This window comes from Carassius auratus, chromosome 5 (assembly GCF_003368295.1).
Source record: "Carassius auratus strain Wakin chromosome 5, ASM336829v1, whole genome shotgun sequence".
In the NCBI taxonomy this organism is placed as follows: Eukaryota; Metazoa; Chordata; class Actinopteri; order Cypriniformes; family Cyprinidae; genus Carassius; species Carassius auratus.
Window position 1 is genome coordinate 22082176 of NC_039247.1, and position 15481 is coordinate 22097656.

At 38.0% G+C, this 15481-nt stretch overlaps 1 protein-coding gene and 1 long non-coding RNA gene across 2 annotated transcripts; one reads left to right on the forward strand and one right to left on the reverse strand.

The window, feature by feature from the left end:
• Positions 1–3938: 3938 nt before the first annotated feature.
• On the reverse strand, positions 3939–9097 carry LOC113081306 (uncharacterized). The gene is made up of 3 exons (XR_003282155.1): positions 8782–9097; positions 5742–5777; positions 3939–5499 (listed from the first exon to the last, which is right to left on the reverse strand). It is a non-coding gene; the product is annotated as an uncharacterized LOC113081306 (long non-coding RNA).
• On the forward strand, positions 8263–14403 carry aspa (aspartoacylase). Its single transcript, XM_026253375.1, has 6 exons — positions 8263–8712; positions 9844–10039; positions 10758–10851; positions 11228–11335; positions 13432–13541; positions 13786–14403. The coding sequence occupies exons 1-6, from the start codon at positions 8471–8473 to the stop codon at positions 13981–13983; spliced, it is 948 nt and encodes a 315-aa protein (XP_026109160.1). The 5' UTR covers positions 8263–8470; the 3' UTR covers positions 13984–14403.
• Positions 14404–15481: the final 1078 nt, after the last annotated feature.

A 15481-nucleotide genomic window follows, 5' to 3' on the forward strand; every position in this document is an offset into this window, starting at 1 on the left:
CGAAACTCTGGTAATCCCCTGGTGTCTTTATTGGACTCCAGAAGATCGGTGCTGGCCTGACTGGCATTTTTCATGAAGATCAATGGTGACTTGCCTTTGTTCATGAAGATCACCGGTGACTTGACACAGTCCTTGAAGATCACCAGTGACTTGACACAGTCCTTGAAGATCACCGGTGACTTGACACAGTCCTTGAAGATCACCAGTGACTTGACACAGTCCTTGAAGATCACCGGTGACTTGACTTGACTCTGAAAGGTCAACGGTGACCAGCCTTGTCTCTGGAAAGTCCCTGGTACCTAGCCCTGACTCTGGAGGGTCAGCGGTGACTAGCCCTGACTCTGGAAGGTCAGTGGTGACTAGCCCTGACTCTGGAGGGTCCACGAACACCTGACTCGACTCTGGAGAGTTCACTGGAACCTGACTCGACTCTGGAGAGTTCACTGGAACCTGACTCGACTCTGGAGAGTTCACTGGAACCTGACACGACTCTGGAGGGTCAACTGGAACCTGACTCGACTCTGGAGGGTTAACTGGAACCTGACTCGACTCCGGAGGGTCAGCTGTGACTGTCATCCTGTGCAGCGGCGCTGGGCAAGCAGCCATCTTGGGCCATGACTCTGGACAGGGGGCCCTCTTGGGTTGTGGTGCTGGGCCGGCGAGCATCTTGTGCTGTGGCGCTGGACCGGTGGCCAATTTGGGCATTGGCGCTGGGTTAGCGGCCATCTTGTGCTGTGGTACTGGGCTGGCGGCCATATTGGGTTGTGGTGCTGGGCCAGTGGCCATATTGGGCATTGGCGATGGGTTAGCGACCATCTTGTGCTGTGGTGCTGGGCTGGCAACTACCCGGTGCTGTGGCGCTGGGCTGGCGGCCATCTTGGACGTGAACCGTTTTGGGAATCTCTAGGATCTTTGACAGCATATCGAAGTAATCAAGAAAAGTGTCAGCGGCCATCTTGGGCGTTGGCGCTGAGCTGGCAGCCATCTTGCACCGTGGCGCTGGACTGGTGACCACTTTGTGCTGTGGCGTTGTGCTGGCGTCCATATTGCCTCGTGGCGCTGGGTTGGTGGCCATCTTGTGCTGTGGTGCTGGGTTGGCGGCCGTCTTGCTTCGTGGTACTGGGTTGGCGGCCTTCTACAGCGTTGTTGTCAGGGCGACCATAGTGATTTTTTACTCTCTCGATGGCATCAGTGTGAACGCACAGTATTGCTTGAAACTGTCGAATGAGGCTTCTACCATACTATACTACTATACATATCTATGCTCTCAGTGCCCTCTCATGAGACAAATAAGCAACTGCAGCTTCAATATAAAGCCCAAAACAATCTCAATAGTATTCAATTATTTACTATTATCAATATTATTTATTATAAATTATTTATTACAGTACCAATAAAAGAGCTAGTAACATTAAACTAAAATCATTATGTTATTTGAAAAAAAAAGTTTGGAAAGCAAAAACAAAAGTTATTTTACACAAATAAAACTGCAACAAAGTCGAATGGCATGCACTATCCAGTCATCTCCAATCATGAGAGGAGTCATGATGCTGGCTCAACATCGTGATGTCTATCACTCATTGGCAATGGATGACAGCTTTGTCTATCAGCCCAACCCTAGTTGATGCCAACCCTTGAGAGGACCTCAGATGATGCCATCATCCATGAATAAACATACATAACTGCCCAATTTCTGTAATGCTGCTTTTTAACAATAAATATGTTTTTACCGTGTTTAATAATAAGTGCTATACAATAAAATGTGAATTGAGTCAAACTTGATGCATCATTTTTCCCCCTCCTCTTCGTGTAAGTAGGGAAACCATACATTCATACTAATTTCTGTGAGTGACTGGAGCATTCCAATGCATCACAGAAAACCATGGTGGAGAAAAGACTATAGAAGGACAACATGCTTTTCAATAATATACAGTATAAATCCATTGCTGTATATAAGTGCATCAGCATACCTAAAATATATGATTAAGGGCCCTATAATACACCCGGCGCAATGCGACGCAAGGTGCAGCACAAGTGTGTTTGCTAGTTTCAGTCCGGCGCATATTCCCGTCCAGCGCATAGACAGTAAAAGAATATAAATGTTTATAATTATAAACATGGTCTTTAGAAAATTAAATTGTTCATAAAAAAATAGTAGTTTACTATGTGCTGTGACTGGTTGTTGTGATCATAAATGTATGTACTGTACATAGATGCCTCATTAGCAGCTGTTTCTGTGGCCCACTATAAATAATCAGTCCTCTCTATTGGAATGGTCAAAGGTGGCCTGTGAACCCCCGTATACACATGTATGAATATCTTTATCTGCAACAGACTTCAACAGATGGTTTTCAACAGATGGTTTACTAAACTAATACAATAGATACATCAAGACGAAGATGTTAACTAATATGATATTAAAAGTTATCATAGTTTAAAAACCTTTAATATTGAGTAATACATATTAAAAACACAAACTAACACATTCTCATCTGTGAAAGTTTATCCCATGTCTTCAGTTTTTTATTTATTTATTTTTTACAACCAAAGGCTACAGAATGTTGTGGCATTTTGGAAAACTCATTGATTTTTAATGTGTGAGGACATGTTGACTGTAATGTGTAATATGACAGATGCATCGATGGGTCTGGAGCAGTCGAATGTGGAATCTATGTGTACATATATATGGCTTTGATAACACTGTCATTACTTGTACTAATTGTGCATGCTTATTTATATATTTGTTGTTTTTTAGAACTCAGAAATGGGAGGGTTCTTAAGATGCTTAAAGAAAATTGAGAAGGGATGTGTTCACAGGAAGAGCAATTAGTTGTCCAGTGTCCTAAGAACTTTCATGGAGGTCATTTATCGGTAATTGAAGAGAGACAGAGAAACTCTCTAGAGGCAGAGATACCGAACCAGCAGTGAAGCATGAAGATGACTTCAGATTACCTGCCCAACATTAGCAGTTCCTCGTTGCCACCACAGGGGGGAAACATTTCTATACAGAATGATTTTCAACAGCCTGATAGTGAGTTTGGGTCAGAGGATTTATTTAGGCCTGGCCATTGAACAGTCGGAAACATAAGAACAATCAGATTCATAAAGCTGCATCTATTACACTAAACATGGAGGAGACAGTGATGTAACTCAAATAGAGACAGAAGGACAGTCTGTGTCCATAATTGGACCAGGAACAACAAGATGGTGTGATGGTGAAACCCCTGCACATAAGAAAGACGTAACTCAAATAGAGACTGAAGTACAATCTGTGTCCGTGCTTTGTGCAGGAACACCAAACAAACAGTTTACAACTCAAGACATGAACACTACCAAGGACCCAGAATCCCAAAAGACAGACCAGAGACATGCTGATCTGCTCTCAAGAAGAGAGAACAGTAACATTAAAAAGAGAAAAAACTATGTAAAGATCTCAAAAGGATTCTGTAGTTACAGGTGTAGAGAAAACATTTACCACTAGCTGATGAACCATTAAGACAAGTTTCCTCAAGTTCCTGTGAGCCTCTCAGCTTGGGTAAATGTGGAGCGATGGAAGATGGAAACAGATCCCGCAGAAAGTCCTTTGATTAAAAATGGTGGGCTGAGCTTTATTGAAAGAAAGAGAAAGGATTAAATGGGTGATACACATGTAGATGTGAGCTCTGAATCTCTAGTTAATGACATCACTGGAGATAAAACAACACCAAAAGAGAACAAGAAATCGTGTGAGGTGGAATACAGAGTAACCAATGAAGAGCAAAGAGAAGTGAAGTGAAGTGAAGTGAAGTGAAAGTGACATTCAGCCAAGTATGGTGACCCATACTCAGAATTTGTGCTCTGCATTTAACCCATCCGAAATGCACACACACAGAGCAGTGAACACACACACACTGTGAGCACACACCCGGAGCAGTGGGCAGCCATTTATGCTGCGGCGCCCAGGGAGCAGTTGGGGGTTCGATGCCTTGCTCAAGGGCACCTAAGTCGTGGTATTGAAGGTGGAGAGAAGCATCAGTTTTACATTCAGAAGAGACATCAGAGCTATTGGAGGAAATTATTTTATCTACGGTGGCAGACAATAGTGTTATCACAAAGGGTTAAGAAGAAGAAGTAAGAATTAAACGAGCTGAGGATGCAGAGCCTAGTGTAGAAATCCGTCAGATGAGACACATGTCACAAACTACTGAACTGACAACCAAAGTAACTAAAAAAGAAGAAAAGAAAAGAAAAAGAGAGGACTAAGATGGCATATGTAGAGGAGAATGGTGCTACAGAAATCCCATCAAGCGAAACTTTGAACTCTGATAGACCTGCAGAGTTGAGAGTAAATGAAATGAATCAATCAAGTGAAGCTCCAGAGGCTGATCTATCTGAGCATTCAGAGACGAAAAGAGATGAGACTGAGGAGCCTAAAGATGAATCTGTTGATCTGGATCTAAATTTTGGGTCTCAGTTTAATCACGTTGCTTTATTCAGAGTGGTTGAACAAGAAGAAGATCAGGTCACTGAAGAGAGGCCAAGCGATGACCACACAGCTGAACATTTGGAGGGTAATACACCACATATTTTAAAGGTTTCCCAATGCAAAAAGAAAAGTCAAAATGCAAGTTCTCCATCTCAAAGTGATGACGTAATTGGACTGCAGAAATAAGCATCCAGCTCGCAATCAGAGAGCAGAGCCGAACTCTTGGAAAAAAACTGAAATCTAAGTTCAGATGGCACTGTTATCACAAAGGACAAAAAGAAAAAGATGAAAAAGAAATTAAAAGAGCGAAAGGATGCAGAACTTGAGTATAATGTTCAGTTAGAACACGTGGATGTTAAAACTTCATAAACTGGAAGAAATAATTTGATTCAGTCTACAGAGAGTGATCAGTTTGAGCATTTACAGACATCAGAGGAAATGAAAAGATGTCCTTCAGCCAATGTAGCTAAATTAAGCTCAGTAAAGAAAAAGAAGAGAAAAAAAGGTGAAATGAGAAACATCGGTATAAATCTGTTGATGTGAATCTGGATGTGAGTTCTTTGTTTCAGTTTGATGATGTTAGGCTGACAGCACAAAAGATGATTGAAAAAGGCCAAGCGATGGCAGTGCACTGGAATATTTGGAAGATAATGCAGCACAAATGTTAAAAGTGGCCAAACGTAAAAAGGAAAGTCAGAATGCAGGTTCTCCATCTCAAGTTGATTACATCATTGGGCTGAAAAACACGATGCTTGCAGTCAGGAAACACAGCAGAATGTGTGGAAAAAACTAATTCCCCTGTCCCTTCAGACAGCACATTAACCAGTAAAAACAAAAAGAAGAAAAGGCACAAATTAAAAGAGCAAGAGGAAGCAGAGCCGGGTGCAGATACTTTTGGTGCGCACAATGTTCATTCATTTGAGATAGATCGGTTCATTGAGTCACAAACTAGTGAGATAAGTTCTGAGCATGCATTGCCTCAATCTCAGAGCCCGATGTTGAAATCCCTTGAAATCAGATGATTACAAAGAAATCTAAGAGAAAGAAAAACAAGGAAATGAATGAAAGCACTAGTCACATGCTGAAAGATATTGCTGAACAAGAAACTGAGCAAACAAAGAGGACTGACTCAATCATACAACACAACAGTGCAGACAGACAGGCCAACGTTATGATCTCACTAGGAGATTCTGCAGATATTGGTAAGAAAGAAAAAAAAAGACAGATACTGAAAATAATATTACAGAACTCTCCATATCTCAGAACACTGACTCACCTGCAGCAGTAAACGGAGATGACACACCCAAAAGACCTGAAAAACACAGGCAAATGTATTCCTTTCACACAAAGTGTAATGCAAATATCTTTGTTCAGTCACACCGAAAACATGATACACAGAATAACCTAAAGGAGGGATCTGGGGCAAGAGAACCAATGCTATGTTGCGCAAAAACAAGAAAAAAAGGAAAAGAAGAGAGGAAAGTGAATCATTGGAAATGTTTGGGCAGTGTTGAATGTCATTTATAATGATGGTATAGTAGTTACACAGAAGAAAGAGGGAAGGAGGAAGATAATAAAAAGTCATTTTGCATATGTCGAGATTTTAGAGATCAGTTAAACCGTTTTAAAATAAAAATAATCTCAACCTCTCAGGCATTTAAGACAAGCTGTTAGCCAAAAGTTTTGTTAAAAGAGATTTTCTGTTCTTGATTAAATGGCCAAAGAAATAAAAATAAATGAAAGCAATGAGAGTTTAAAGATTATATTTTGTACATTTCCATTAGAGACAATTTATGCTTATTCAGAGTAACAGGTTTCCTGTGAGATAAGCACATCTTTACTGACCTAATCCTTTATCAAGTGCTTCATTTTAACAATTTGAGAGATTATATCATGTGTGAATACTTTCATGGCTTTTATTTAATTTTGCTGGATGTTGACAGATGTTGCTAGTTACTCACCCAAAAACAAATTCTGTCATTTATTCACCCTCAAGTCAATCCAAACCTGTGCCACTTTATATCTTCTGAATTTAAGAGCTAATTTGAGAAATGTGTCAGTGTTTTATTTATTTAAATATTTATTTATTTTTGTCTCCATAAAATGGAAATCATTTGGCACTAGAACTGTTTGGTTACTCAAATTTTTCAGAATAACGTAAATTTCACCAAAGAAAGGTTTGGAACAACATGAGATTGAGTAAATGATGAAAGCTTTAATTTAGGGGTAAATGTCACTTTATTCATTATATGAATAGTATTCAATAAAAGCAGCACCTCCAGTCTTCAAATTAGAGATACTCTGATACTCCACATCTATGCATTAGGGGTGGGAATTATTCAGTGATTCTTTCTGCAAATTTCCTCATTATGCCATTAAACTAATCATTCACTAAACCAATTCCTTCGAAAGGTTTTGAAGCAATGCGTGTTGCTCATGGTGTGCAAAGGTTGAAGTTCTGTTTGTTTTGTTTTACATATTTTGTTGTTTAATTTGTTGAACTGATGTGTAAAAGCTAGACCACACTCACAACTGTGCTGTTATGAATTCCAACACTAGATTACTTGCAGCCTACCACAGCATTTCTCGTCTTTCAAGTCATTTTATTAATCAGAATTTCTTTATATATAAGTTTAGGCTGGGCAGATTCTGGTTCGTAGCACTAATATATAGGAATTTTTTTTTTGTAAATTCTGTATTCTAATCGTTGGCAGAGATGTCCTAGCGTTATCCTGTGGGTGGCGCTATAATGTTGATTGACAGGCTCAGAGAGCACGCATAATTGCCTTAATGTAGCATTTATGACCTCTGTTGAGCTCGGCAGGGCTCAGGCACCATCTGCCCAGCTTAGATACATGCCTTCTAAAGACATGGGCGGGATTTTCATATACAGGTGCATCTAAAAAAATTTGAATATCATGGAAAATTCTTTATTTTTTTGTAATGTAATTTAAAAAAGCAAACTTGACTCTGGTGACTCTTGATGTGCTGGCTCCGGCTTCAGTCCACTCCTTGTGAAGCTCTCCCAAGTTCTTGAATCGGCTTTTCCTGACAATCTTCGCAAGGCTGTGGTCAGCCCTGTTGCTTGTGCAACTTTCCCTACTACATTTTTTCCTTCCAGTCAAATTTCTATGAATATATTCTGATACAGCACTCTGACCAGACAGCCCTTTCAGTAATGACCTTCTGTGGCTTATGGAGGGTGTTGATGACTGTCTTCTGTTCTGGACAACTGTCAAGTAATCTTTCCCATAATTGTGGTTGCGTGTTCTAAACTAGCCCAAGAGCTACCCAGTATTTGTACTCATAATTAATCAAACTAATCAAGCTCAAAATCGAATATTGCAAATTTTTTGAGATACTGTTTTTATTCCTGAGCTGTAAGTCATAACCATCAGAATTAAAACAAAACAAAAAAACTCTTGAAATATTTCAGTTTGTGTCCAATGAATATAGAATAGGCTATAAGAATTTTTGCGTTTATTTTTTTATTAAATTACAAAAAATAAATACCTTTTCCATGATATTCATTTTTTTTTATGCTGAACACACTTATAACTTATTATTGCTACCGTTTATATAGGTAGATGTAGATGAATCCCAATAACCTACTTTTGATTTTGCAACAGAGTAGATTGAAAAAGTCAATAGTGAAATTCACTATCTAGACTTGTTTTAAACCAGTTTTTTTTTTTAGTTGACACACTGTTTAGTTTGCATAGGTGCATAGGCCACCTGCTCGCGTTAAATATTTATTTATCGCGTATAATCTCCTGTGACATTTTGACCATGACCAAGATAATAATCGCTCGATAAACCACAGCGCGAATGTGAAATCCGACCCATGCGCGTTTAACGTAGATACGCTGTAATGCCCTGGGCTTAGCCTTCAAATAACCCTTATATAACAGCAGTCACATCGCACCGGCGACTGGAGGAAACGGCATTGTGTGGAAACTGTGCGCTCCCGTCTTTCGTAAACCGCGCGTCCGTGTCGCTCTCGCTATGAGTTCGCGAACTAATGTTTCTTGTTTACACGAGGCCAAACGAGTGGCTATTTTTGGAGGCACACATGGAAATGAGATGTCTGGCATAACGCTGGTAAATATGTGGATACAGAATTCAGCCGAAATCGAGAGAAACGGACTGCTGATCAAGCCGTTCATAAGCAACCCTAGAGCCGTGGAGAAATGCTCCAGGTACATCGACACGGATCTGAACAGAGCCTTCACACCAGAGAACCTCAGGTAAATAAACGTCTTGCTAAACGCGTTCTTTTCTGTACAAGCCCGGCTCGTTCGTTTGTTTATACTCACCTTCATAAAACCGAGCACAGTCAAACAGTAGACGAAACTTTTTTCGCTCAGTGTTGAAGGTTTATTATCGCGTTCCGTGTGTGTTGTTTATTGTTGTCATGCACACAGTAAGTTACGTCAGCTCGACGTCTCTGGCCGCGGTGTTTGAACACTGCGTTCTGTTATTGCGCTGGGCTCAGTCTAGCTGAGTTTGAAGACAGGAACGCATGCTCTGAAGAACAGCTCCCTCACATGACACAACATCACTGAATCGAGCGATAAACTATCAGTGGAGCGAGCGGTCAGCTGATACGAGCCGCTCATGTCACGACTGTCGAGAAACGTGAGTGGAGCGGGATTTGGGTCATTGAGAACCTGCAATAGTGCATCCTAGACTACACGAAACCAGTGTTCATTTTCATCATAACGCTTGTAAAACTGACTTTTTGAACACCTTTAAATATTTAAAAAGGTGTTTTTTTTTTATTTCAGTTTTATAAATGTGACCAATTACAATGAAAATAAATTATAAGAAGACTTTTTACTCCAGTTAGTGGTTATTACTTCTATAGTTTGTAAGTCTTGGGTCTGCAGAAGTCTACAAACAATTGTTTATTCCATCAGTTCCACTGAAGTTATGATATCAGTGAAAAGATTTATTGAACACATTTTCATTTTGTGACAACTTGCCCACAATTCACGATTAAACAGCCTAATATTTGCTTTCTGGTAAATGTAGCTAAACAGTAAAACAACCTACAAAAAAAAAAAATTAAGATTGGAAATTTAGTATGGTGGACATAATGCACACAGGAAGTATGCGAAGTGAAAACATATATGAACTAGAAATGAGAAACTAATGTGCAAACCCAATCCTATATAGAAAATACATTTCCTTTACTTTTAAGTAAAATCATAAAATTGAAAGCATATGGGGAAATGATCAGTACAGTGTACCAAATGTAACGCCGATAACAGCCAGCCACTAATATATATAAAAAAAGATAACAATACACTTGAACCTAACTGCTATTTAAAAGATTATTGCATTGTTAATATTGAGAAGGAGTTTTCTGTCCACAGTGCTCCAGATGTTGAAGGGCTGCTGTATGAAGTCCAGAGGGCCAAGGAAATAAATCGGATGTTCGGACCCAAAGGAAGCTCAGATGCATATGATGTCATCTTTGACCTTCACAACACCACCTCAAACATGGGCTGTACTCTCATCCTGGAAAGCTCAACAGACCTCTTCAACCTTCAGATGGTGCATTATATTAAAGTAAGAAACTAGATCCAATTATATTGTATAATTATATTAACTTGTATTGTTATATTCAAGCTACTTACTTATTTGCTCATGCATTTATTTATATATTTATTTATGAAAGTAATTCTTTTATACAGCAAGGACCTATTAAATTGATCAAATGTGACTGTTAAGATATTTATAATATTACAAATGTTTTATATTTTTAAATAAATGCTATTGTTTTGAACTTTTTATGCACCAAAGAATCCTGAAAAATATACCACAAGAATAATACGCATATTAATCAACATATTAGAATTATTTAATGCTGTTCTTTTTTAACTTTTATTCATCAAAAAAATTGTGTTTCTTTATAACGGTGTTCAACATAATATATATATATATATATATATATATATATATATATATATATATATATATATATATATATATATATATATATATATATAAGCAGTTATTTTAAAATGTAATATGTCACAATATTTATTTTGAATCAAACAAAAATAGCTTTGGTGAGCATAAAAGACCTCTTTCAAAAACATTAAAAAAAAAAAATATCTTACTGACCCCAAACATTTGACCGGTAGTGCACAAATAATTTGTTGCATGTATATACTGAACATTAAATTCTTTACCAAACCATTCCAATACCAGGATGTTGTTTAATGTCTTAAAATAAGCAAATCAAACATCTTAACAAAGACACCTGTGCTCTTCCCACTTACAGAAAGCTATGGCTCCCCATACCTGTTCAGTACTCTTAAACGAACACCCACAGCTGAAGTATTCAACCACACGCTCTGTGGCCAAACACTCTGTTGGTGAGTACAAAGTCCTGGGATACTCAGCAGGTCAAACCTGGTTCTAAATCAAGTTTAATATTACCCCTGAAAGTCAGCCAGCAGCTAAGAAGTGGAATAAACAAGCATAATATGAAAAGTCTAGCTTTAATGAAAGCTTCCAGAGCCTCTGCAAATAATTCTGTAGACATCTAGAGCTCATTCTCTACCATATGATGAGACTTCTTTTTCCATGAATTAATATTATAGTGGAAACCCAACACAGAACCAGCTTCACCTTATTTAACATGTTTTTTTTCCACTGCTGTCCGTGATCAGATTAGACCTTTGACACTTTGTTGGGTCACGACCCACCAGTCAAGTACTAGTGGCTTATATAGATGTTTTTGTGTTGCAGGTCTTGAGGTGGGCCCTCAGCCACAGGGTGTTTTGAGGAGCAATGTATTCGAGTCCATGAGGACCATACTGAAGCACGCGCTGGACTTCATCGAGCTCTTCAATAGCGGTGAGGTCAATGAAGGTTAAGGAGAGATCAGCATGCTTACTCCACTGAACATGGAATGTGTTGCTATAAAGGGATTTCAATGGCAACCTGAGTAGCCACAATATAGGATTAGTTTCTATATTTCCTATACAATAGGATTATTTTTTAGTATAAACCAATTGTAATCATATGTGATAGTATGGACAGTGACAGTATGGGACTATAATGTTGTGTTTTTCAGATGTCACACCATTAGATGAGAAGAAAGAAAGAAGTCTCTTATGCTCACTGAGGCTGCATTTATTTGTTCAGAAATACAGTAAAAACTATGGAGGGCTATGTACTTCATAATACTCGAAATTGCAAAAAAATCTGTGTAGTGTATATATAACTGCAAGATAAACTCATAATTCTGACTTTTTTCTTGTAATTCTGAGGTTACAATTCACAACTCTTTTTAAATAATAAAAATAGGCAAGTCCTAGTACTTATCCCACAATTCTAGCTTTTTAAATCTCACAAGATAACACCTCACAATTAAGATTTCAGATGTCACTATTTTGACGTTTACAGTTTAGAAATAACTTTTACATTTCATAAAAGTTCAAAAATGTGTATACTTTATTCCTCGGATGGTAAAGCTGAATTTTCAGCAGCCACTCCTCCAGTCTTCTGCCTCAGATGATTTCCTATACAATAGGATTATTTTCCTAATAAAAACCATTGTTAAATGTGCAGTAACAGTATGGATCTATAATGTTCTTCATATGTCACACAATTCACATGTTCTATTATTTTCAATAACGCATTAGATGCTTCATGTTTACATAACTTTCTTTTCCCTATGGCCATCCGGTTTTTTTTTCTGCCTGGATAGTGTGTGGCATTTCAAGACAAACGGTTCTGCTCTCAGGTCATTGAGTCAGCAAGCACTGATTTAAATATGAACTGCCCAACCTTGGCATTTCAGCCAGTTTTAAGTAAAGACTTCTCCTTCGAGTTCATCTTCCTCTTTTTTTCCCCTGGTCTGTGGAGACATTTGAACAAGGCAGTCACGTGTATTTTCAGCCTGACATGAACACACATTTCTCCATGCCTCACATTAAGCAGGAACATGTTGAGCTGGGCAAGGGTGGCTGGTTTCTCTTCTGGTTTTGCCGTTTTGTGACTTGAATGCTTGTTTGCTTGTTGGTTCGTTTCCATGTCATTAGTAGCCTGCTGGGTTTTGTAGTGTCATGCTGTGTAGAGGGGCCGCATTGTTGTGGATGAATGTCTCATTGTGAGCGCTTAAACGTGCTTTCTGTTTGCCAGTGTACAACATGTTTGGACTACATCAACAGAACAAGCGAAACATAAAGAAAAGTGTTAATAGTGAAGCATGTGGAGCACCCTTACAACACGTGTCATCCTTGTGAAACAACATGTGGCTGTAAAACAACATATTACTGATATGTTAATGCTGAACGTTTATCGCGGGAGCTCTAGAACATATTATTAACATATTTCACAGTACAGGATGGAAAAATACTGAAAAAATTATCAGTATTTCTAAACAAACGAACAAAGTGAAGCTGTCCAATAGGTCTGTCTATTAACAGAAATATTGTGATTTTATAACATTTTAGGACAGCTTGGTCCCACTCCTCGCTGAAGGAACCAAAGCTGAAACAATATAACATGAACTAAGCATAATAAACATGTTTTAGATTGAACTACATGTACTGCATCTCTTTATAAGCCACTGATTACTACTTAAAGGAATAATTCTTTCAAAAAAAGAAAATTTGCTGGAAATGTTCTCCCCTTCGGGTCATCAAAGATGTAGATGAGTTTGTTTCTCTGGCTTGTGATGTTTTTATCAGACTCTCATTCTGACGGCACCCATTCACTGCAGAAGATCCACTGGTGAGCAACTAATGTAATGCTACATTTGTCCAAATCTGTTCTGATGAAGAAACAAACTCATCTACAGTACATCTTGGATGGCCTGAGGGTGTGTACATTTAAGGAAAGGTTCTTTTCTGCCTGACAAAAGACCGAGATATCTATTTTTCCCTTTTCTTTCCTTGTTTCACCTAGTTTTCCATGTGTTTGTGTTTTTTTTTTTTTGGTCATAGGTGTAGAGTTTCCTCCATGTACAGTAGATGTATTCCGAGTCCAGGAGAGAATGGATTACCCCAGAGACACCAACGGCAACATCACGGCTATGGTGCATCCTCATCTACAGGTATTCTAAATGGACCATCTAGTAAATGCATAGAGAAGTGTGTTTCTTTTGCAAGGAAAGCACATACCCTCAAGCGACGTATAAAAGCATTGCTCTTTATGACAGGGATGCAGGGACGGGGAAACACATGTAAGAAAATGTGTCCTATGACTCCGATGTTTGCTGGGCTTGTTTTCACTCCCAGGCTTCACTTGTTTTCCGCAGTATGCTCCTGTTCATTCCCTCTCTTTCTCTTTCTGTGTAGGACTGTGACTGGGAGCCTTTGAACCGGGGTGACCCTGTGTTCCTAACGTTCGATGGGAGAACAATCCTTTATGAAGGTGCCAACACAGTGTACCCCACGTTTATTAATGAGGCTGCATATTACGAAAAACAGCAGGCTTTCACCACCACTTGTAGAGAAATGCTAGCTGCTAATGCTATCAGAAAAGCATTCAATTAACGTGTTCTCTTAGAAGTCACTATGAGTGTCAGATAGTTGACATGATATGTACCGTACTTTAATTAAATGTCAACTTCAACATTTTTCTAATTCTGGAATAAATATAATGGAGGTTTAAAATGGTAACACCACAGGACTATTAAATTGAGAAGTAAAAAAAGGCAAACATTTACTTAAATTGTCTTAAAAGAGACAAGTCGCAATATCAAAAATATACATGATATATAACATATATATCTATATATACCATATATAATACTTAACATTCAAACAATTGTGGTCAGTAAGATATGCTTTCCCAAAAATATTAAGAAATGTTTCTTGAGCAGCTAATCAGCACATTATAAAGATTTCTGAAGGACCATGTGACTCTGAAGACTGGAGTAAGATTCACATTTGACATTACAGGAATAAATGACTATGTATAAATCATTAAAAAAAGTTTTTTTTTAATTATTTTAAATATTACAAAATACAAATATTTTAAATCCACAATATTTATTTCATTTTTTAATTTTCTAACACTGAGTTGATCCAAATAAATTGTGTTTTGTACCGAAAATGTAATGAAGAATTTATACTCTTCGATTTTTCAAATATTATATCCAGTAGGTCTACCTCTAGTGTATGTCTGCAGCGTTCAGATCCTGATGTAGTGTGTGGAAAAATGCACAAGCTCAGGAACAGTCTTCACTGCCCTCTAGCCTCCGATTTAACACACTGTTGACTCAAACACTGACCGGAAACAGCCTTAAAACAACCGCAAAATAACCTCTCAGCACTGTGCTTGTACGTCATGCATCATGGGAAATTAATCATCTGTCAAAGGTCTGTGTGTTTTGCTGTTTGTGATGCAAAAGTGTTGTAGTCTAAGTCTTGGAGTTTCTGACTTCTTCCTCATTTCAGTGGTGCAACCCAAGTATTGCCTTAAACAGAAAATCATTTTTGTCTGATAGAGATAAAGAGTTAAGAGCTCTTACAGTAGAAAGATAAAGTAATATTCGATAGGATTTGGTGTACTATATGGTGGACTTTATAGATTGATGGATAAGCTCAGCAGCCACTGAAAGTGTTATACAGTATATTTTAGAGAAATATGTGTGCTTTTTCCACTTTGTGATGTATATGGCTTGTGTAAAAGGCCCATTATTCTGAGTTGTTCTTATTTTTTTAAATAGTGTTATGTTTTAAAATATCATATCTATCTATGCAAGGAACAGATGTTCTTAATTTATTCCAAACTGACGAATAATATTGATTGTTTTTAATACATTTACCAGGTATTCCATACAGTTTATTACATACCGTGTTGTATGATGTCATTAAAGTCCGGGTGGTATTTAGTATTTCTTGATTAAGTTCAGTGTTGTCAAAATGTGGAATATGATGTATTTTAACATAATAGGTATTGTCACAATGTATTTGTATTACATGAAGCTTTGTCAGTCTTAATCAGATGAATTAATGTGGAGTGAATCATTTCATAATGTAAATGTAT

What these genes read in the sequence shown, in the direction of transcription:
- aspa (XM_026253375.1), top strand. Translation starts at nt 8,471, where the DNA reads ATGAGTTCGCGAACTAATGTTTCTTGTTTACACGAGGCCAAACGAGTG. An exon ending in AGATGGTGCATTATATTAAA is followed by an intron (nt 10,040 to 10,757) that starts GTAAGAAACTAG and finishes TCCCACTTACAG; the next exon opens with AAAGCTATGGCTCCCCATAC. An exon ending in TGGTGCATCCTCATCTACAG is followed by an intron (nt 13,542 to 13,785) that starts GTATTCTAAATG and finishes CTTTCTGTGTAG; the next exon opens with GACTGTGACTGGGAGCCTTT.